This window comes from Drosophila virilis, chromosome 5, assembly GCF_030788295.1.
Source record: "Drosophila virilis strain 15010-1051.87 chromosome 5, Dvir_AGI_RSII-ME, whole genome shotgun sequence".
Lineage (NCBI taxonomy): Eukaryota > Metazoa > Arthropoda > Insecta > Diptera > Drosophilidae > Drosophila > Drosophila virilis.
In genome coordinates, this window is record NC_091547.1 from 11,889,086 (window position 1) to 11,910,400 (window position 21,315).

Sequence of the window (21,315 nt, forward strand, 5' to 3'; positions counted from 1 at the left end):
AAAGACTTTGCTTCCTATATGCGCCGTATCTGTGCACTTTTATTTCTCAACAGGTTTGTTCATTAGCAAATTGTGTTGACACGAAATACCTGACTTCAATCTGGCAAACCACAAATTATGAAAGCTTTTAGCTAAAAACCCGTAAAAATATTTGTATGCCAACCACTTTGTTAAGTGTATAACTAAATTAATTAAAAGTTCTTGGTCGAAAACTCAATTTGTTATTAATTAAACTGCAGAGACAGAGAGCTGCTCAACTTGAGCACCCCCCCACAACGGCACGTTAATTAAGGAGACTTATACGAAGAGCCATAGACGCAGGCGTATAGAATTTCTTAATGACAATGAAACACGTAAGCTTAACGCTTCAGGTTTGGCATACAATTTCTGACAGCTCTCTAATTGCAACTCATGCAGCATGCAACTGCCCAGCTACTAGCAGTCAGTGGCACTAACTGTCTCCAAACGCAAAACTTTCAAATTAGTCAGCAACTGTTTTGGCATTTGTTACGCATACGCAACGTGTTGCAGCCACCTCGAAAAACGATTTGACATTTCAGCTGTCTGTCTGTCTGTCTGTCTGCCCGATGCGAAGCGAACTAAGCAGTGCTAAGCATGCTGGTAACATATAGTCTACAGCTTCAATTTCCGTAGATGAGTGGGCGCTGCTTGCTGTAAGGGGGCATGGTTGTGGGGCATATGGCTTATTTCCTTAAGTGCAACATCAGCTTGCGTGCTGTGCCCCATTGTGCTGTTGGCCAAATAAATGCCAAAGCATGGCGAAAGACAAACATAACCGCATACACATAAGGGCATACATAGTAACAGATACATCTACAGTTATGGGGTCACGCACACACACTCACACATGCTCGCGTGGCATGGCATAGCAATTGCTGGCATGCAGATGTGACTGAGAGGTCGCTTGAAATTTTAATGCAAGGCAGCCATTCTCAACGGCATATTTACATTTTAGCTCAATGTCAATTGTGTTTATAAATTAATTTGCAAAAAGACATATGTACAACACACACACACACACACACAGAAGCACGCACATATCCACACACACACACTGAGTACACCCCGTGGCATTGGCAGCAGGTCCCCAAACAGCATGGAGCAAAAAAGAATCGCGTTCTGAACAAGTTTGTCTTTTGTTTAGAGGCCATGGGTGGCGGCAGAAGGGGTAGTTGTTGCCAGAGTCTCTGCGTCTCTGTTGACCCCACGACAAGCTAATGTCGCATTGTGTTGTGTGTTGCGCCTGTGTCGCTGTGACAGGTTGTTGTCGCTGCTGCTAGACGCATGCCTTTGTCTTTGCCACTGATGCGGCCTCGGGACGCCCACGCAGCACCAGCAGCAGCAGCGGCAGCGGCAGCAGCAGCTGCCTCTCAGCAGTCGTTGGTTGACTTTGTCGTAAATATTTGCGCACAAAAGTCGGCAATGATTTGCTGCAACAAACTGGCAGCAGAAGGCTCAAGCAGCAGCCACTTGCATTCGGAGTTTATAACGGTACTAACACACACACACACACAGAGAGAGTCACAGACACACGCACACACAGCGAAAGCTTAGCAGTTGTGCTGCAAAAATGACAAACGGCCGAGGCAGGCGGCTAATTTGCGCAACTAAACTAAACGACAGCACAGGCACAGTGAAACCCAATTAAAATAAATGAAAAAAAAAGGCTTAAATAAAAATAAAAAAAAAAGCAACAGTGGTAGCTTCAGCTATTTGCTGTTCAATTTGCATAACTTAAGTAAGGATATGCGCTAGTGGACTTGATTGGATTACGAAGAATAACTGCCGATGCAGCTGCGTAGCAGTTAGCAGCAGGGAATGGGCTTGCAAGGACCGACTAAGAGCTACCCTTTGCTTACATACCACACATTTAGAGACTTACTTATATTTATTCAAATTGTTACTAAGATTTAGGTCTACACTCACATTTACTAAATGAGTGCATTATTATTATGGAATATTTGCAATTTCTTATCAATTTCCTCTAAATACCTTACATTCTATTTTTTGGCATATCTTGTTTTGTTGTCAAATTTGTATACTGTTTGCAACTAATTTCATAATCTTTGTTCTTTGTTCCAATAACAATCATCGCGTACCACTGTGCTCTGCTGTTGGCGCACGCACTTCCGCGCCTTGCCGTATCCTAAGCATTTGGCAATGCAAGTGAGCAAGAACCAACCAGCACGCCCCACCCCCGCTCTTTGCCGAGAAACCCCTTACACCAGCTGCGTGTGTTGGTGAACAGCTGCAGTCGTTCGGCTTCGGCACTTCGGCTCTGGCCGCGCTTCGTGCGCTGTGTTCGGCTGCGTCTGCGGCTCGGCTGGCAGCCATTGGGCCAAAGGGAAAGCGTTTAAAGCAGCAGCAGTCGCCGACGCGTTCAGTTCTGTTTTCTGCTTTTACCGCTATTTTCGCTTTCGGTTTCAGTTTCAGTTGTGCATTGGCTTGCGCCGACGACAGTTCGCATAGGGACGCAGCGCGCAAGGCAGCGCAACGCATCGCAACGTAACGGCGCTACGTAACGTAATGAAACGCAACGTGTAACGTAACGGAAACGCGAACGTGACGTTAAATTCGTGGCCGCATTTTGTGAGTTATTAAAATGCGATAAAAGCCAGTGAATCGGTAATAAAGCGCTTATCTTTGCTCGCAATTACGGGCGGCGCACTCGAAAGGGGGGCGCGACCGAGTGACAAAGCGACCGCCAGCAGGCCTTTTACATATAAAATAAATACATGTACATATATAACTGTAGATATCTTTGTAATATCACAGCACTCGCTCTGCGTGGCGCCCAATTACCAGGCACTGAACATCAAGCCATGCCCCCATGCTCGTCCCCCCTTCCCCGACCCAGGCCAAAATGTGTAGTCAATTGTGGCCGGGCGCCCGCATCTGTTACAAATGACAAGGAAGCTCAGTAGCTGTTGTTATTGTTGTTGTTGCTGCTGTTGTTGTTGCTGTAGCTTTTTTTTGGCTGTTGCTCTTCTTTCTTTGGGCTGATATTTACGATCCCTGAGTTCGCATCGAATCGAGTCTGAGCTGCGTCTCCTCGGTTTTGGTTTAGGTTTCGGTCAGCCCACAAATGTGCGCTGTCATTTGTGTGTCGCTCCATTTTGGTTAATAGTTGGATACGTGTGTGGCATATTACACACATTAGTGTGCCCCAGACACACATACACACACACACACACACACACAGTGTCACACACTTGCACACCTTGTTGACAACGTGCCGGCCTGTTTGTTTTTATTCACCTTCTTGACTTGGCTTCCGCTTCGTGTATCTCTGAAAACATTCAAAGTATCTTACGGATGCGCCACTTGCCCAATGCGTGTGTGTGTGTGTGTGTGAGCGTGCTACTTTTGGGTGTTTATGACATTTAAATCAATATTGTCACACGTCGCCACTCGGTCCACCCCATCTCCATCCCCATCCCAGCTACCACCCAAGCGTACCAACTGCCTATGAGTCGCTGCAATTTGCACAGATTTGTTGCCGACTTTTTAAGTGTCGCGCTCTCATTGCAATCATAGAAGAGCTCCACCGTGCCCCGCCCACTCCCCTTGCGTTTGGCCTGAATTACGGCTTAATGAGCGGAATTTTCAGTGCAGTTTCGCCACAGATACACGGCGCTTGGCTCGCACTTATTTAGTGCTCATACGCCCCGTGGTCTAGCAAAAACCTGGCAACAACTTTTGGCTCGCATTACAGACAACCAGCTAGGGGCGGATCTGGAGGCGGCCACTAGCTTCTGTACGTTAGCTGCCTTTTGTTTAAAGCGATGCGGGGATCTGAGATAAGGTCATTTGTTGACCTCCGCCAGCCAACCGACCCGCCTGGCCGGCTTCTGCATCGCTGCAGCAGCTGCATGAATTAAGTTTTTGTCGTCGCTTTTTGTTTAGCAAACTGAGAGCCCACATAAGTTCTAATGCCAGCAGCGGGAACAGCCGGCAGGATAATACGCACTCACCTGGCCATTTGCAGCGTCTGCTTTTTACGCCCACTTGAGTGCATCAGCGGCATCAGAGAGGCGCCTGCCTTGCAGAAAGTTGCGGCATTTTAATTTGTTAAGTGTGCGACGTTCATGTCCTGCGTGCCAGTGGGCAGCCATGGGCCCCCCTCCCCCTCTCCCTCTTGCTGGCCAGGTAGCCCCAAGTTTACCCCAAAGCAGCCGCAAGTTTTATTTGCATTCGTGCAATTGTTGTTGGGGCAGGCACCGCAGGCAATCAAAAGTGGGAAAACTATTTCAAAAATTGTTGCCATTTCTCTCTCTCGCTCTCTGTTTTCGTAGTGCCTGCTCTCTTGCTCACATTGGGCAACTTGGTGTCCTTTTACGATTTACACAGTTCACAGTTCACAGTTTGCAGTCTACAGCTCTTGGCCAGCTTTAAATGTTGGCCATTAGCAACAGTACATCACATCCACATTCAGGACACGCCAATGAATTTCTTAATTAAGCTTAATGTGCAATTTTCCAACAGAAACTGAAGGAATGCCAGTATATATCGGACGCAATGCCCCGTTCCCCGCTAAGTGGCCAAGTGGACACGTTGTTCATTCCATTTGAATTTTCGGTTAAGGCAAGTTAACTCAAATTAAAAAAAACACAAGCATCTGCCTGAAATTGCGTTAAACGCCACTCCACAAGATTCATATGCTCTCCCTTCGTGTGCGTGTGTTTGCCCCAAGGAGCTGGCAAAACGAATCCTTACATATATATGTATATATTTATGTACACAATATTCTCGTATCTGTGGCTCATAAATTTTAACCATTTTCCATTTTACAGCAGCAGCCCGAAAAGCCTCGTAATGAAAAAAGTTTTAAGGTAGCCAGTTAATTACATAATTTCCACAAGGACCAAGAAAATGCATTTAGGTGTCGGACCCAGAAAGCAGAAGCTCAGTATTATATCTAATATGAGGCGATCCAAACAAGATTATCAGCATTTATTAATTTGATTGTCGATTTGCATTTTTAATATTTGTTTTTTTCAATTATAAGCGATATTAAGGGTGCTCCGCACATGAAACTGCAAGTTTTTCAAAAACATTTCAATACCAATTTATTTTTTTATAGTCGTACATCCAAATATTAACATTATTAAGGGTATTCCACGCCAACAAATGCCAGCAAAGATTTCCTGTTATCATAATTGAAGGTATTCAACACAAAAAATGCTCTTGTTTGGAAATAAATTCTTAATTTTACTAACTAAGCCAGTTGTTATAATGGTATTCCACACAACCATTCATTGTTCATCTAAATTTTAATAAGTGAACATTGAACTGAGAATCGATATATTATCGATATATTTTAATTTATTCAAATAATTCAAAACCTTCAACAAACCCATAAGTAAAGCCAAAAGTCTGTATACCAACAAGCTTTTTCTTCACATAAAACTTATCGATTACCAATTTAGATGACTTTGCCCTCGATAACACAATAATCGACTGTTTTTTTTTTTTTTTTGGCTGACATTCAATGCACTCAAGCACCTTTTAAACACTTAAGAAGTCGCAATTACAAGTCGCTCAACGCTGAACCCCTGCCACATGGCATTAGGATCAGCTGCTCAAGGCTGTTGCCGTTGCTTTGGGTCCATTCGGTCCTAAACACATTTGAACTCTTAGCACTTCACTAATCTGTCCATTGTGTGGCATTCCGAGTGGGCCAAAATGGTCGCATCATAACTGTTGTTTCTTTTGGCTGCGACTGAGTGTGCGTGAGTGCGTGTGAGTGTGCGTGTGTGTGTGCCAAGTGAATTTACGACCAGTGGGCAGACACTTTTGGTCACTCATGGTCACTTGGCAATGTTCATGGTCACTTGGCATTGGGCATTTCGTAGCGGGCAATGGGCGTTAGCCGGGTTCATGAACTTCAGTGCACAGGTTAGCACCAGTTAGCCGATAGCACCAGCCCCGCCTAGCATATTACACACCAGATAGAGAGAGAGAGAGAGAGCATCCTTCACGATTACTTAATATTAATGACGCTTGGCTTGGTTCAGCTCCCAGCTTGTAGAGGCCAGTTTCATCTACAGCTCCACAGCGTCCACAGCTTCATGTCGCAAATCTGTCGTCGTCGTCGAAGGAAAAAAAGTTCGCCTTGGTCCGTGTTGTCTATGTAATGAATGCCTTTTGTGTGCGCCTTTTGACTTGGTTTACTTCTGGGAGCCGCAGCAGCCAACAGTTGGAGGGCAGGGTACACGGAGGAGCGCAGGGGATCGCTGCTCCGAGCTTCAGGCGGCGTTTTATCTCCCTACATTGTGTTGAATGGCCGCAGCAGAGCAGCTGAAAATATTTGCTTAAGCAGATTTAACTACATTAACTTAATTAAATAGGCGCTAAGCAGATGATAGAAAGAGACAGCAGGCCAGAGTACGCGAGAGACAGGGAGTGAGAGAGGGAGTAGGGTAAGCGTTTGATTTTGTAAGCAGACATGGCGTATGCGTGATATTGATTGATTTCGAATTACATACAATAAATGCCGTTGCCAGTTGTTGTTGCTGCTGCTGCTGCTGGTATTTGTTATTGTAGCTGTTGTTCTTGTTGTTATTGTTATTGCCTGGAGCTGCACAAAAGAGTTCAATTGATGTTTGGAAGTGGGCGGCTCAATGAATGAATCCGTGCGGATTCGCATGCTTGCCCCAAACTCTGCGTCTATCACTGCCTCCCTTTCTCTCTCTCTCTCTCTCTCTCTCTCTCTATTTCCTCAACTCTCCTACTCTTGCTTTTGTTGCCCTGCAGCTGTTTGCCTGGTTTTGGTTTTGTTCTGTTCATTGTTCTTTGGATTGTTGCGTAAATGTTGTTTTAATCAAGCAGCAGGCTAAACATTTGAGCTGTTATTGTGGCTGTTGGCTTCTACTTAATGTATCCTGTACACTCCCACACACACACACACACACACACAGCTTTCGCAGAGGGTATATTAAGCAGACGTGTTTGTGCTACAAAGCGATTTACATGCCAAACTTTTCAATGGGTGCGTCGTTAGTTTCATTTAGACGCAATTGAAAATCGTTTAAAGTTCTTAGGAAATCCAGTTAACAGATGAACTTCAGTGTCTGTTAAGAGGAAGTGAATTAGAGATTGCATAGAATTCCTGCTAAAAATAATAATCATGACTAAGAAGAACATTACATTTAACATAACAAGCTCAGTTCATTTATATTATGTAAAAATTAACTTAATGGTCTTTTACACTGATATTCAAGAAAATTAACATAAACAGTTGTACATTATGCCAGCTTTAAAAGAATATTCATTAGTTAAACTAACATCTTTATGTAAGGTTACATTCTGTTAAATACTAGTAAATGATTCAACTACATGAAAATGTTAAACATAATAGAACTAAAGAGAATGTATGGCAGAATACCCAACTCTCTCTCTCTTACTACTTTCCATTCTCTGTAACCTGCTTTAAAGGGTATCTCAAGTTTGGCTACTGAAATATCAAACGCTTTGTTCATTTGATTGCTCACACATTGCAGAAAGATTTACTGTCTATTGGACAGATTGTGGCCAAGTGTGTAATTAGCAGTTGACTGCGTGGTAAATGCAACAATCAAATGGAGAGCAGTATACCCTAGCTCGGCATCTGAATGGATGGAGACGAAGGAGTGCCAGTCAAGGTCAAGTTAATAAATGTTCAATGCCTGCCGCAGACAACACTCAGGGCGCAATGCTGATGGCTCTGCTGATGGCTCTGCTGTCCCTGATGGCCGAGACAGTTCGTATTTTATTATTATTTAGCCCAAGAGCACAAGTTGGCCAAAAATGGTTATGGTAATGCGAATGGAAATTCAAATGAAAAATTGAAATAGAAATTGAAATGGAAAATTGCAGTGAAAATAGCAGAGATTATGCTTTGGTCAACTTTTATTATCTGCCTTTGCCTGCTGCTCTGTGCACTGCGGAAATACTTGACAGTCATAGTTTTTGGCCAAAACGAATTGCGGAACTGACTAATTCAATGCAAACTCATCAGAGTGCAATTCAAACTAGCTTTGCGATAAGAATTTTTGTTTGTCCAAGAATGCGGCGCTTGTGAATTGTGCCCGAAAGCAGTTTGAAACTGATTTATCTGAGCATATCTAAATTGTCTTATGCAGACACAGATATAATGCTCGCCAAGTGTGCATTGCGCACACACACACACATGGGGGAAAGCGGCATATATACCATATATATCTATTTAAAAGCTGCACATTTAAATTATTTAAATGGCATTTTTGCATAATTTATGTCGCCTTAAATCAGGCCATGTGCCCGATTTAAACACTATGTGTGTATAACAATTACCATTTGGTATCGACCCAGCGGCAATGGGACACGTACAAGAAAAATATATGAGCCCGAGCCTGGACATTTAAATAATTGTCATATGGAGAGAGCTGTCATATATTTGTGTCTCTCGGTCTGAGGTCCTCGTCTAATTTCGGTTCATGTCATGCTGATTTGGGGCGGGTTCATGTTTTCGGTTTTCGGTTTTCGGTTCTCGTTTCTCGATTCTGGTTTCTATTTCTATTACCAAATGCTGGCACAGAGCTGCAAATGAACAACTGTACAAATGTGGGCGTTCGTCGCGTTAATAATAAACAAGAAATGCTTCAAGCAAGTAAGCTCGACTAGCAGCTGCCCTGTGCTCTGAGACAAGTGCCTACATGCACATAAATATTAAGCAGGCTAAAGCTAGGACATTTGTTGATAAGTAGATTAAAATTGAAAGTGACAAAAAGGTAGTAGAGAAAGTGCGAAATATCTCTTACGCTGTTTGTGACTAGAATTGAATATTCTTCTTACATTGTTATTTTATTATATACAAGAATAATGTTACCAGCTTGATTTTGTATATATGTATGTATGTTTGTGTGTATGTATGTATGTATGTATGTGTGGTTGTCTGCATGTGTATATATATGCATGCATGTATAAATGAATGAATAAAATAATGAAAAATTGAATTATGAATGTGTATATTTGTTTATGTGTGTATGTATGTATATATGTATGTATGTATGTATATTGTAGAATCAAATACAAATAGCAGACCAACTTGACTTGTTGCGCGGCAAATTTAAATAATAAAAACGTATTTTTCGAAGCTGCCCTCCTCCTCGATTCTCAAAAATTTAAGTAAGGCCTGCACCGCTGGACGCTGAGTAGCCGGACGACCAGGAGGAGGAGCATCAAGGGGGCGGAGCAGGAGGCGTAGTAGGTATGTGTGTGTGTGTGCGCGTGTGTGTGTGTGTGTGTTTGTGTGTGTGTGGCTGTTTGGCTGCATGTATGTATGTATGCATTTTTACCAGTAACTAATAATGTTTTCCGCCAATTTACCACTGTTGCAGGTGGAATATATACTATATATAACATGAAATGCGTGATAGCAAATTTATGAGGCAAGCAATCATAATACCCACTGGCACCAGCTTCTGATTAGAGGGTATCGACAAATAGGTAGTCAGTTAGACAGATTTACAGCAAGCAACGCAGCGCCGCGCCGAAGGACATGCCAAGGCAATAACCTGTAAGGGAAGGCCCTGCCCTAAGCCGTGTGTCTCTGCCTTTGCCAAGCCAAATGGCCCTCACTGCCTACCAAATTGCCCTTCATTTATTTATAATAATTACAACAGTTGAAAGTTTGAATAGTCATTTGGCTGAAACCGAAAAACGGCACGGCCTACGCTAAGGGGGTGTGGCAGCCAGTAAAGTTAGCAACTGAAATATGCAGGCTAATAGCGCACACTTTCGCCGTAAATCGCAACTATTATTTGAGAGGAATCAGTGCCAAAGAAAAAAGCGGCAAACTTGTTTGCCACTTCTCATGTTTTGAATAATTGCCAGCCATTGTCCGAGCCGGGATCTGATCCGAGCTCCGTCCGGTGGCGTTCTGGCGTGGCCTTTCCGGGCCTGGGCTGGCCTTGTGGCCAACTTGGCTTTTGTGTGCGCGTAAATAATCAGTGTCCGACGAAAATAAAAACCATACGTATCAATTTTTAATGCGCATACGCCCCACGCAACTGCATAAAAAAAAAAAAACAAAAAAAAAAACAACATCAAAAAAGAATAAAAAACAACAGCAGCAGGCGGACAGCTGCATCAATTTCACGTTGATTTTTTACTTATTTCGTATTACGGATTTCGTGCTCATATTCAATCCAATTGCTCGCTTGTGCGAGTTGACGACCGTGTAAATTTTCAGCTTTAATTTGTTTATTATTTTTACGTCAATTATTTAACAACAACAATTACGTGTTTTGCTGGCAACTGCAGCGCAGCAATTCAATAAAGCATTAAATTAAATTTTCAAATTTATAATTAAAAATAGCTGAACAATTAAATTGTCAAACAAAAATAACAACTTGTAAAACCGTGCGTGTGTTCATCATTTTGGCTCACTTAATTAACGTAAATCGTTTGCATAAAATTACAAAAATTTATATTTACATGCATTCAAATAGATTTTGGGACTTTTTGTGCATGTAATTCGTTTAGGGAATAAGAACTGCATTTCATTTATTTGCAACATTTTAAAGTGGGATTATTTTGGGCTTATGATAATTATGACATGTATACCTTATTACCATACTATTCAGTTCCGAAAAGAGACTATCAAGATGTCTTAACTTTTTTAAAATGCGAGCAGAATGATTTCTCAATAATTTTATTAATAATAGAAGCTTATACTAAACTTTAAACAGCATCTTCAGTTAACTAAAGCTCTTAAGCGTTGCTCGCAACTCTGCTAAGTTGAAGCTCAGGCATAAAGTATCCATGAGAACTGGCGCTCTTTCAATTACTTGCAGTAATAGCTGCTTTAATCAATAAGTCGATTTGAAAACCGTGTCATCATCATTTGTATTGAGCTGTGGCTCAGCTGAAGCGTACATTTTCCGCGAGGAGAGCATTTCATTTGCTGCTTTAATTGCCGTTTCGAAATCAATTGTGCGACCTTGAGGCTGGGGCGTTTTAATTCGCTTGCCAGGCGCCAGGCCACCACCAAATAAGCAAACGCGCTGACCTGGCACCGCTCACGTGAAACCAACAACTGCCTACCCCTCCCGGCTGTGCGAGCCCCGCGCAGCCCACAATCGCTGCGCTTTAATTACTCTTGCGTAAAATTGCTTCAACTCGCAACTTTGTGGAGTGTTAAGCGTTTGGCACGAAATCGTCAGGCGGCTGACCCCAAAGCAAAAACTGGAAAAAAAGGCAAATAAAAACGGGGCGGCAAAGAAAGAAACGTCAATGGAAAGCGCCGACACTGGCCTGAATGACGCTCTGTGAAATTACGACGCGTCCTGGCTCCCAAACACAAATGCGAACCCAAACCGAACCCCAAACCGAACCCCAAACCGAAACCAAAACCGAAACCATCGAACAAACCAAACCGCAACCGCAGACGCAGTTTGCGCCCACTTTATTTCCTACCTTTTGCCAATGCTCCGGACATCAACAAAGCATCGAGCATTTGAAGCTAACCCCAAAGGCGAGACGTTTCGCGTGAGCGACAGCTGAAGCTCCAACAACTAGGCGCACCACCCAACCACCCAACCACCCAACCGCTCAACCGCTCAGGCAGCCAGCACACATAACCCATACAATACATGAGTGTGCAAAAGTTGTACACAGCAAAAGCCACTCAGCGCTGAAACCACTCGGAACAAGCCGTTTCTGCACAGGATAAGAAGTGGTAGAGGAAGTGGAGGCAGGGCATGCAAGTTGGAGTAGGATGCTGGCAAACGCATTCTACTGCGAACGTGTGTGTGCGACCCACAAAACAACTGAACTGTAACGCAGCGTGTCGCATTGCTGTGGCACCGCCAGCGACCGGCAGCTAGCCACCAGGTGTCAGCCACCACATGGATGACATTTGCTCAGGCTCGGCCCACAAATTGCTCAAGTTGCGGCTATGCTCGATGTCGATGTCAGATCTTCGATCCCATGCAAATTGATTAAACTTCAAAGCGCCCTCCGGGACTGCATTCAACCCCAGCTTGCCCCGGGGATGCAGCCACACCTGCAACTGCAACTGCAACGGGGCAACAGCAGGTCGCTCGCTTCCTGCCCAGCCGTAGTTAGCTAATCGCCTCAGTTGATTTCTGCTGTCTGCCCTCTGTCTCTATCTCCCCTCTCCCTATCTCCGTCTCTCTCTCTCTCTCTCTCTCTCTCTCATGAAACACACTTCCGCAGTGCATATCCCGTTTGTAATCGATTTCAAAATGTGCAGCAAGGACGTGACAGCAGGACACAGCGTCAGCAACTTTGAGAAACTTAACAGCGCGACATTTCGAGTAGAATAAAAAACAAACAACAGCTGCACAACGAAATAAGCATACTCTTTCGAAGTGTAAAGATTCCATATGGTAGCTATTTGAAGAGAATACTTCTTGTACATTAACCCGTTCACAACTCGCCCTGTGCCCTATTGCCTATTAGGTTTAAATGTGGGTCCGATTATTCCTTGTTGAAATGCCTAAGAAACCCAACTATATTTGGGATTTTTTAAGTATTCGAGTATTGGACTTTAACGTTTTGCCTCGCCTTTTGATCATAAACAGTTTCTGTTTGAAATTAAACACATTTTTCCAATTTGTTAGATTTCGAACCCTGCTGCAACACCTACTTTTAGTTTGTAACCCATAGTTACCCCTTTTTTGCTACTTTTTTTTGTTTGTTCATAAACAAAAAATGTAAATACTCAACGTGAGGGTATGGGAATGAAAGGCAAAAACCAGAAACGATAGAAACGACAAAAAAACGCGCGCAGGAAAAGTACAAAAAATTAGCAATAAACGTGCGCGCACGCGATGTCTGCCCTGAGGTCGGGCACTAAAGCCCCTCCCTTCCCCTACTCCCACTCCTCTTCCACAGGCAACAGCAACAACTGGCCAACTCTACCCACACTCTGCTGCTGTTGGCCACTGTCTCGCTGCCAGAAACTAGGCAGCCCTCAGGGGGTGCTGCTAAAAGGGCTAAAATCAATAAAATGCTTGTTGCTCAACAGCAGCAGCTCAGCAGCAGCAACAGCAACTTGCAACAGCAACAACAGCAACAGCAACAGCAACTTGCAGCAACAACCACACAATGGCAATGACGACAGCAAATGCCAAAGGCACTGTGGACGTCTTTCAATGTACAATTATATTGGCTGTGCCACACCCCAGACCAAATGCTACCCCTAGCAGCACCTACCCCTTGCTGCTCTATCGCTATTGCTGCCCTACCCCATTGGGCTGCCCCTTGCCACACTGTGCAACATAAATAGTTGCGTTTTTTTTATACTTTATGTGGTGCTGCGCCAGCGAAAATGTTTGAAATTCCTTGGCTAAAGTTTTGAAACCGCCCGCAGCCGCACTTGTGCCCCCTGTCATTGGCATAAATGGCTGGCGGAATGCTTGAGGCACATTCCTTGTTGCATGATCGAGATGCCAGCGAGTTATTATGACAAACTTTGTTAATTGGAAAATATGCGCAACCGAAATGTTTTCCTTTTCTTCTCGATTAAAGCTAAAGTTCGACGAGGCGTGGCTGTGTGTCTCTATGGAATTATTAGTTGACAGTTGAAATTTTGGGAACTTAATTCGAATCAAAATTGGCTGCCGCTAGACCCTGCTAGGGGCATCAATCAATCAATCAAAATCTGACAAAACACAATCTTAGACCTTGTGCATGTTGTCGACCTGATTGTGTAGCTGCTTCTGGCCCTGCTGCTCCCTCTTTCCCTTCTGCTCCTGGCCCTGCTTCTTTGACTTTTGCACATATGTGACCTTATATTAGCCATAAAAGCGCCATAAATTGAGACTACATTCTATGTACGTGTGTGGCGCGCCTTTTCGCAACTGCAAAATGCCTTGTGAAATGCAATTTCTGCTGCCATTGATCAGCTGCCTCCTGCCCTGCCCTGCCCTGCCCCACGTTCCTCGCCCCCTTTCAACTAACTTGCCGTTGGCCCTTCGAGTGTGGCCCATCAATATGGATGTGCACCAGTGTGACCGAAGCCAATTGTGCAGCCAGCAGCTGCTGACATGTCGCACGGCAGCAGAACCTAAAGTTCCTATTCCGTTCCCACCCCATCCCATCCAATCCCACCCACTACACTTCCCGTTAGCCGCCTGTCGCATTCATTTTCCATTTGCCAACAACACATGACGACATTTTGTTGTTTGCACAATGTTTAGTTGCCTGTCTGTGTGTCTGCGTGTGGGCGTGGCAGCTGCCCTCTCTCCCTTATTTAATGGTGAGGCGCCACGTTTTTAGCGGCATGTCGCTTGGCTATTTGACTTGCATTAACCCCCGCTTGACCCACTCTTATTTTGCAAGTGCGAGTAATTATGCACACGCAACGGTGTCGTTAACTTAACTGTAGTGGTTGTTAGAGATATGCCCGTTCGCGGGCCAGTTGGGTTTTGACCCAAGTCCAATAAAACAGCAGCTAAATTGGAGTCGCATACAACACAGGAGAGCGGAGTGAGGGGAGTGGCAGTAGGCACGCTTTGTGTGTAATTAAACATATGCTGCAATGTTTTTGGGCTGATTTTTCGTTTTAAGGGGTATCTTATAGTCAGCCACGTTGCCTTGTGCATTCGCAATTGATACGTCATGGTAAAGGGAAAACAAAAATAGGGCGCGAGACAGAGAGAGAGGTCTAGTTGAGTATACCACTTATAGGGTAACTGTTAGTCGACTTGACCGCATCAAGATTGTTATAGTTAAGCTTAAGACTAGGCTAAAAAGGGCAGTCTTCTTTGTGCATCGCTTACAGAGTATGTTGCAGTGGGATCTTTGCTTGAAATGTTTTTAAATGTATACAAAATGTTTGTCGGCTGCTTTTTGCAACTTACAGGGTAACTATTAGTCGTGTTGGGCGGCGACGGAGTAGTCTTAATTGTTATGGCTGTCGTGCTGAGAGACATTGACTGCCGCCCCGTGGAGTGCCTGTTGTTGTCACGGCTGTTGACGCTGCCCGTTGCCAATGACAACCAACACTCGCATGACAAACACTACACGCACACACACACTACACACACACACCCACACACACACACACTATGGGTACAAAGTATGCTTTCAATCAGGCACTGAATTGAAAATCCATTAACGAGTACACTGCGAAGGCAGCTGGTCGCAGACTGCGGGCGCTTCCCTACAGGGGTGGGGGAGGGGCTGCGGGGTGTGTGCTTTCAAGTCATGGCTTCGTTCGTTATATTTACTGCAACAATAAAAACAAATTTGCTGCTGCTGCAGCAGCTTGCAACAGCAGCAAGACGCATGCAAAACAAATAGTTGCACGACGAAGGACATAAGCTGCATGCCACACACGTAAATATTACAAGTGCGAGTGCATTTTAAAGTGAATCAAGAATCAGAAATAAAAAGCGCAAAATCAAATATTACAAAAACTGAAGGTGGTGCCCCCATCCCGAATATTATTCGTATTGCGAGTGTTTTGCGAAGCCAAATTCGTAACGTTAACGAAATCAACGTCAATATCTGTGCAAAAATAATAAAAAGAAAGAGTAAAAAAATAAAAACCGGAAGCACGAATAACGAAAGAGTTGAGCCCCATTCACGATGCTAACCTGCGTGTGTCGGCCCGTGTCGGGCAATCTGCCCAAAATGCCCCCCGCCTCCATGATGCCCGCCTCCAGGGCCTCGCTCGCCAGCAGCTCCAGTGGCAGTGGCAGTGGCAGTGGCAGTTCCGCCGGCTTCCACAGTCCCACACAAGTTGTGACATCCGAACCGAAGCTGAACGTAAGTAAAGTGCAGCCTAACAAATACACTGAGAGAAATGCATACAGCTGCAAATAATTGAGCTTTTCTTTGGTTACATCAATATTACATTTTGGTTTACTTCTTAAAGAAAATTCATTATTTTGCAACAATTGAATAAATTTTAATTAAATTTGTCCTTAATTTTAAAAGCAGCTATAAAACAATCTTAATCACATTCTTGGCACTCTTTTGTGCTCAGTGTACGATAAGGTAGCTGTAAATCGGCTGAAAGCGTCGACGCGGGGCAGGGAAACAACTTTAATCTATTTATGCGAACGTCTCTTGTTATTTTCAGTTTTTGTTGTCTGTTTGGCTTTTCCACTAGAGCCTAAATAAAAAGGTAGCAAATTAGCTTTCATTTTTCACACACATAAACATAACTTGATTTATGGTATCGGACGTAGCCGACGGGCCGTGACCGTGACCACGACTGCGACTGCGACTGCGACTGCGACCAGGAGGAGGATGTTGACAAGTTGACACGGCTCGACTTGGCTTGACTTGACTTGAGTTGAAAGTAACGATTGCAGATAACGTTTATAAATTGTGGAAATTTCATTTTCATTTTGACGCCATTGACGCCCATGGGGGAGGGGCGGGGCATTGACACCTCTGGAGCAGCTTATCTGCAGCTGAATCTCTAACGATCTGTACACACGGACGCACACACACACACACACACACACAGAGTGAAAAGAGAGCCACTTATGTCTATGAGCAGATACATATAGCACTATAATCCACTAATCCCACCCACTTACACATCCTTCATCCATGCAGGTGCCCAGCAGGCTGACGTCAGCCGAACTGAGGGCGATGGCACTGCGACAGCAGCAGCAAATCGACAGCCAGCACCAGCTGCTGGCCACAAAGGAGCAACGGTTGCGCTTCCTCAAATCGCAGGAGGTGCGCAGCGCGGTGGCCAGCGCTGAGGGCGAGCGACTGCGTCGGCTGCGGGAGCGCGTCGAGGCGCAGGAGTCCAAGCTGCGTCGCTTGCGCGCGCTGCGGGGTCAAGTGGATCTGCAGAAGACCTACAATGTAACACTGAGTGAGTATATGGGGGAGGGGCTAACAAGTGCAGGGCAGCGACAAAGTGAAGATGAGTCCAATTGAGTTAAGCACCGCACATGCACACGCGCGTTTAGTGGGCGTGGCGCCTGAGCAGGGACTGCGGGATTAACATGTGTTAAAATCGTGTTGAGTGCTGCTACCTTAGCATGCGTGCGAGTGTGTGTGTGTGTGTGTGTGTGTGCGGGTGTGTGTGCGGGTGTGGGTGTGTGTGACTTTAATTTATGTATGTGTGGCACTTTGTTGTCCTTTATGATTGCCTGTGGGTGGCTCTTGAGCTGCCCTGCCAAAGATGTTAACCTTGTTGATGGCCTTGTTATACCCTATACCCATTCAAAACGCATTAAAAGGGTATATATGAATTGTGTAAACTAATGGAAAGGCAAAAGACACGCTTGTAGCCAGCTATAAGGCAATCTATATTATCTACGCTTCCAAATCGATAAATATCGTTCTTTTATTCCGCTTTGCTTACGCATTTCTTAATAATTACAAATGCAAAACTCTGTCTTCGAACGCAGATTTTTGGAAGAGATTCCTGGCTAAACCAAATACATTCCTTTTCATTAATTTGGGTCTTGGAGATATTAACGGAAAGGAGAAGTTGATTGCCCAGTATTTAATTTCTTTTACTTTAATTCCTCTCGATATTAGATAATAGTTCGCAGAGAAAGTCACAGAGGGTATCTTCTAGCCAAGCACCTCAGCCTGAAACAGTTTAAGGTGTTGTTGGCATTGACTGTGCCGGCATTGGCGATTTATGCCAGGACTCACACACAGACACACACAGGCATAGACACACCCGCTGGCTAGGATGTTATGTTAATGAGGTTTCAGTAGCGCGTTGTTGGGCGATAATTAGTTCAGACAGCATCCGGCGGATGCGCAGGCATCCATTTAGGAGAGCCCATCGGCATGTGTGACCAGGTGCTGCGAATGTTTTAAGGTGTGAATTAACAGAAATATGCAAACGATTAAAATGTATGCATATAAAAGGGACAATTTGTTGGGTGACTGAGAGGAAAGGGCATGTGATTAGGATTAAACAGCCTAAGCAGCTGCGGACCCTCGAGAACCTGTGTCCAGCCATCTTCAATTAGCTTCAAAGTGCACTAACATCATTAAGGACGAAGGTCACAGGCGAGGCTGGGTGGGGTCATATCCTTGAGTCGTGGCCAACTAATCCGTTTAACTTTTGTGCTTAGGCAATGACTTGGACTCGATTCGTGCGCTTTTCAGCGAAAAGGAAAAGGAGCTCAGCTTGGCTGTGGCAAAGGTGGAGGCCCTCACACGCCAACTGGAGGAACTGCGACGCGACCGTCGATGTCCCGTCAATTTGCTGGCCGCAACGGGCCAGGGCGCGGCCCAGTCGCTGCCGCCGCAGGCCTCGCGGGAGCTCGAGAAGCTGCGACGTGAATTGATGGTAAGCCGGGCATTTGGGAGGTGCGCACCGAACGCTAACTAAGCCTTGCTGCTCTTTAACTGTCGTTTTAGTATCGCAATCAGCTGTCCATGCAGCAGGATGCACGGCTGCACATGCAACGCGAGGCGCTGCAGCAGCGGCAGGCGGAGCTGCGCTCGGTGGATCAGCGTATCTACGAATTGCAGACGCGCCTGCAGCGCAAAAAGCAGGCCAACACGCATCACCAGCAGCAACAGCAACAGCAGCAGCAACAACAACAGCAGCAGCAGCAGCAGCAACAGCAACAACAACAGCAAAAACAGCAAATACAACAGCAACAACAAATACAACAGCAACAGCAACAACAACAGCAGCAGCAACAGCAACAGCAGCAACAGTTGCACGTGCAATCCGCACAGTTGCTGGCAGCAACAGCTGCTGCCGCAGCCGCCCAACAGCAGCAACAGCAGCAACAGCAGCAGCAGCAGCAACAACAACAGCAACGCCAGCCCGCGGCACCCGCCTCCAAGCATGGAGGTGTCGCTGCCTTAAAGCAGCAACTGCTGCAGAAACAGGTAAATCAGCTGGCAGTAGCGGCCGCAGCAGCCGCCGCAGGTCGCGCCGCCGAGCGTGCCATTGCGCGTGGCAGCGTCAATGTGGCCGCCGTGGAGCCCTTCATACACACGCCCCAAAAGTCGACAATTACGTCGACCGCCAGCTACCTGAGCGCGGGCAACATGCTGAAGCATGCGGCTGCAACGGCCAACACAAATCAGCAGAATCAGTTGATCCAGGATCTGAGCCACAGCCATGTGAAGCTGACCCCGGGTCAAAGCTTCTACCCGAGCAGCAACGTTGCGGCGCCGGCGCCGGCGCCAGCAAACGCCAGCAGCAGCAGCGAGAGCGACGAGTCCAAGCTGGCCAAGAAGCTGCTCACAGCGGCGGCTGCAGCTGGGCCTGTGGGCAAGTCCAAGACGGAGACGGAGCTGCGCAAGCAGGCGCAAACGGAGGCCATGGACAGCACTACGCACATCTACGCAGAGGTGGGACCCAAAAAGCGGGATAGAGAGGCGGCGGCAGCAGCAGCAGCCGCAGCAGCAGCGGCAGCAGCAGCAGCAGCAGCAGAGGCCACAGCAGCAGCAGCAGCAACAACAAGCACAACAGCAACAACCACGTCGCCCGCTGCCTCCATGAATGCCAGCAAAATACCCAAGAGCATCTCGAGCAGCAGCTCGGCCTCGGCGCTGATCAACAAGCTCAACCAGCAGGCCAGCGCCGTCAAGGAGTCGCCGGAGCCGGCCAAGAAGAACGAGATATCGGTGACCAGCGAGACGCTGTCGGAGCGCAATACGCAGCAGCAGCTCACCGTGCACAGTATGCCGCTAGGCGCAGTCAGCAAATCGGTGGCCATTGCCGTATCCAATGCGAATGCCTCGGGCAGCAGCAGCAGCAGCAGCAGCAGCAACACGACCAAACCGCTGCAGGTGCAGGTGGGCAATTTGGTGGTGCCACCGCGCAAGCCCATCAGCAGCGTGGCGCCCACATCGATGGGCAGCAGCAGCGGGAGCGGAGGAGGCAGCGCCATACCCAAAATGATAAACTACAGTCCCAAGGTGAATCGCGTGGCGCCCAATGTGGTCACGCCGACGGCTGATCCGCGACCCGCGCTGCCGCCCAAGCCCAGCAAAATGTCGCCCACGGAACAGCCCAGCGAGAACAGTGGCTCAGCTGCAGCGGGCGCAACTGGCTCCACGGCCAGCACAAGTGGCAAGGCGCAGCCAGCAGCTGCGGCACAGCCCAGCTTTGGACTGCAGTCGCTCAACATCAACGACAACTTGCCCATCAAGGCCAAGCCGTTGACCATACGCAAGCAGCCCATCTTCGAGCAGCCACCACGACTCAAGAGCACGCCAGTTGTCGGAGGCGCCTCCAAGCCCGGACCGCAACAGCTGCCGCGCAAGCCGGAGGCGCAGGCGCCAGCCAAGGAAGCCCAGCGTCCCATGCAGCAGGAGCCAAACATAAGCTCAGCCGAATCGCCGCAGCACTCGCCCAACAGCAACTCGCAGAGCAGCTCCAGCGTGGATGAGCCGGATCGCATGGGTAGCCAGGCGGAAAGCAGCATTGGCAGCAGCCTCAAGGAGCGTGCCGCCAGCAAACCCAAGCTGGGGCGGCGCGTCAGCTTTGATCCGCTTGCGCTGCTGCTAGATGCCAGCCTGGAGGGCGAACTGGAGCTGGTCAAGAAGACGGCCATGCAGGTGGCCAATCCCAGCGCGGCCAACGATGAGGGCATCACAGCGCTTCACAATGCTATCTGCGCGGGACACTTTGACATAGTCAAGTGAGTCTCAAAAATGCCTCAACATGTGCCCAGTGTCTCATATATATTTATTTTTCTTTTAATCCCTGCAGATTCCTCGTGCAATTTGGCTGCGATGTGAATGCCCAGGATTCGGATGGCTGGACGCCGCTCCACTGCGCCGCCAGCTGCAACAACCTAAACATGGTCAAGTTTCTCGTCGAGAGCGGCGCCTGTCTATTTGCCTCCACGCTGTCCGATCACGAGACGCCCGCCGAGAAGTGCGAGGAGGACGAGGAGGGATTTGACGGCTGCTCCGAGTATCTGTACAGTAAGTAAAGGCCGCTTCCCATAGATTCAAGTTGTATCCCGTCGAGAATAAGGCTTGATCTCTCAATTAATGTATATTTCTCTCACCCGCTCTCTCTTCCTCTCTCGCTCTCTCTGACTGACTCTCTATGCCTTCCTCTTTCCCTGCAGGCATTCAGGAGAAACTGGGCATTCTGCACAACGGCGATGTCTATGCCGTTTTCTCCTACGAGGCGCAGAACAGCGACGAGCTGAGCTTCCACGTGAACGAGCCGCTGATCGTGTTGCGGAAGGGCGACGATGCCGAGAACGAGTGGTGGTGGGCGCGCAACGCAGCCGGCGAGGAGGGCTACGTGCCACGCAATCTGCTTGGGGTAAACAATTCGTAACCGCAATTCCCTTCACCGTTGAATGCTGCTAATAAGGATTTCTTCCG

The 21,315-nt window shown here is 46.7% G+C and overlaps 1 protein-coding gene across 3 annotated transcripts in view; it reads left to right on the top strand.

Annotated features, from left to right (window-relative positions):
* ASPP (Ankyrin-repeat, SH3-domain, and Proline-rich-region containing Protein) overlaps positions 1–21,315 on the top strand; it is a 78,080-nt gene that overhangs the window by 55,548 nt on the left and 1,217 nt on the right. For 2 of the 3 annotated variants that reach the window (XM_032436464.2, XM_032436463.2), the window contains 5 exons: positions 16,585–16,852; positions 18,078–18,295; positions 18,367–20,612; positions 20,684–20,901; positions 21,051–21,253. In XM_032436464.2, coding sequence (XP_032292355.1) covers positions 16,585–16,852; positions 18,078–18,295; positions 18,367–20,612; positions 20,684–20,901; positions 21,051–21,253 — 3,153 coding nt within the window. Of the gene's footprint in view, positions 1–15,194; positions 15,784–16,584; positions 16,853–18,077; positions 18,296–18,366; positions 20,613–20,683; positions 20,902–21,050; positions 21,254–21,315 lie in introns of those variants that run through there. The other variant, XM_032436462.2, reaches the window with a different exon arrangement.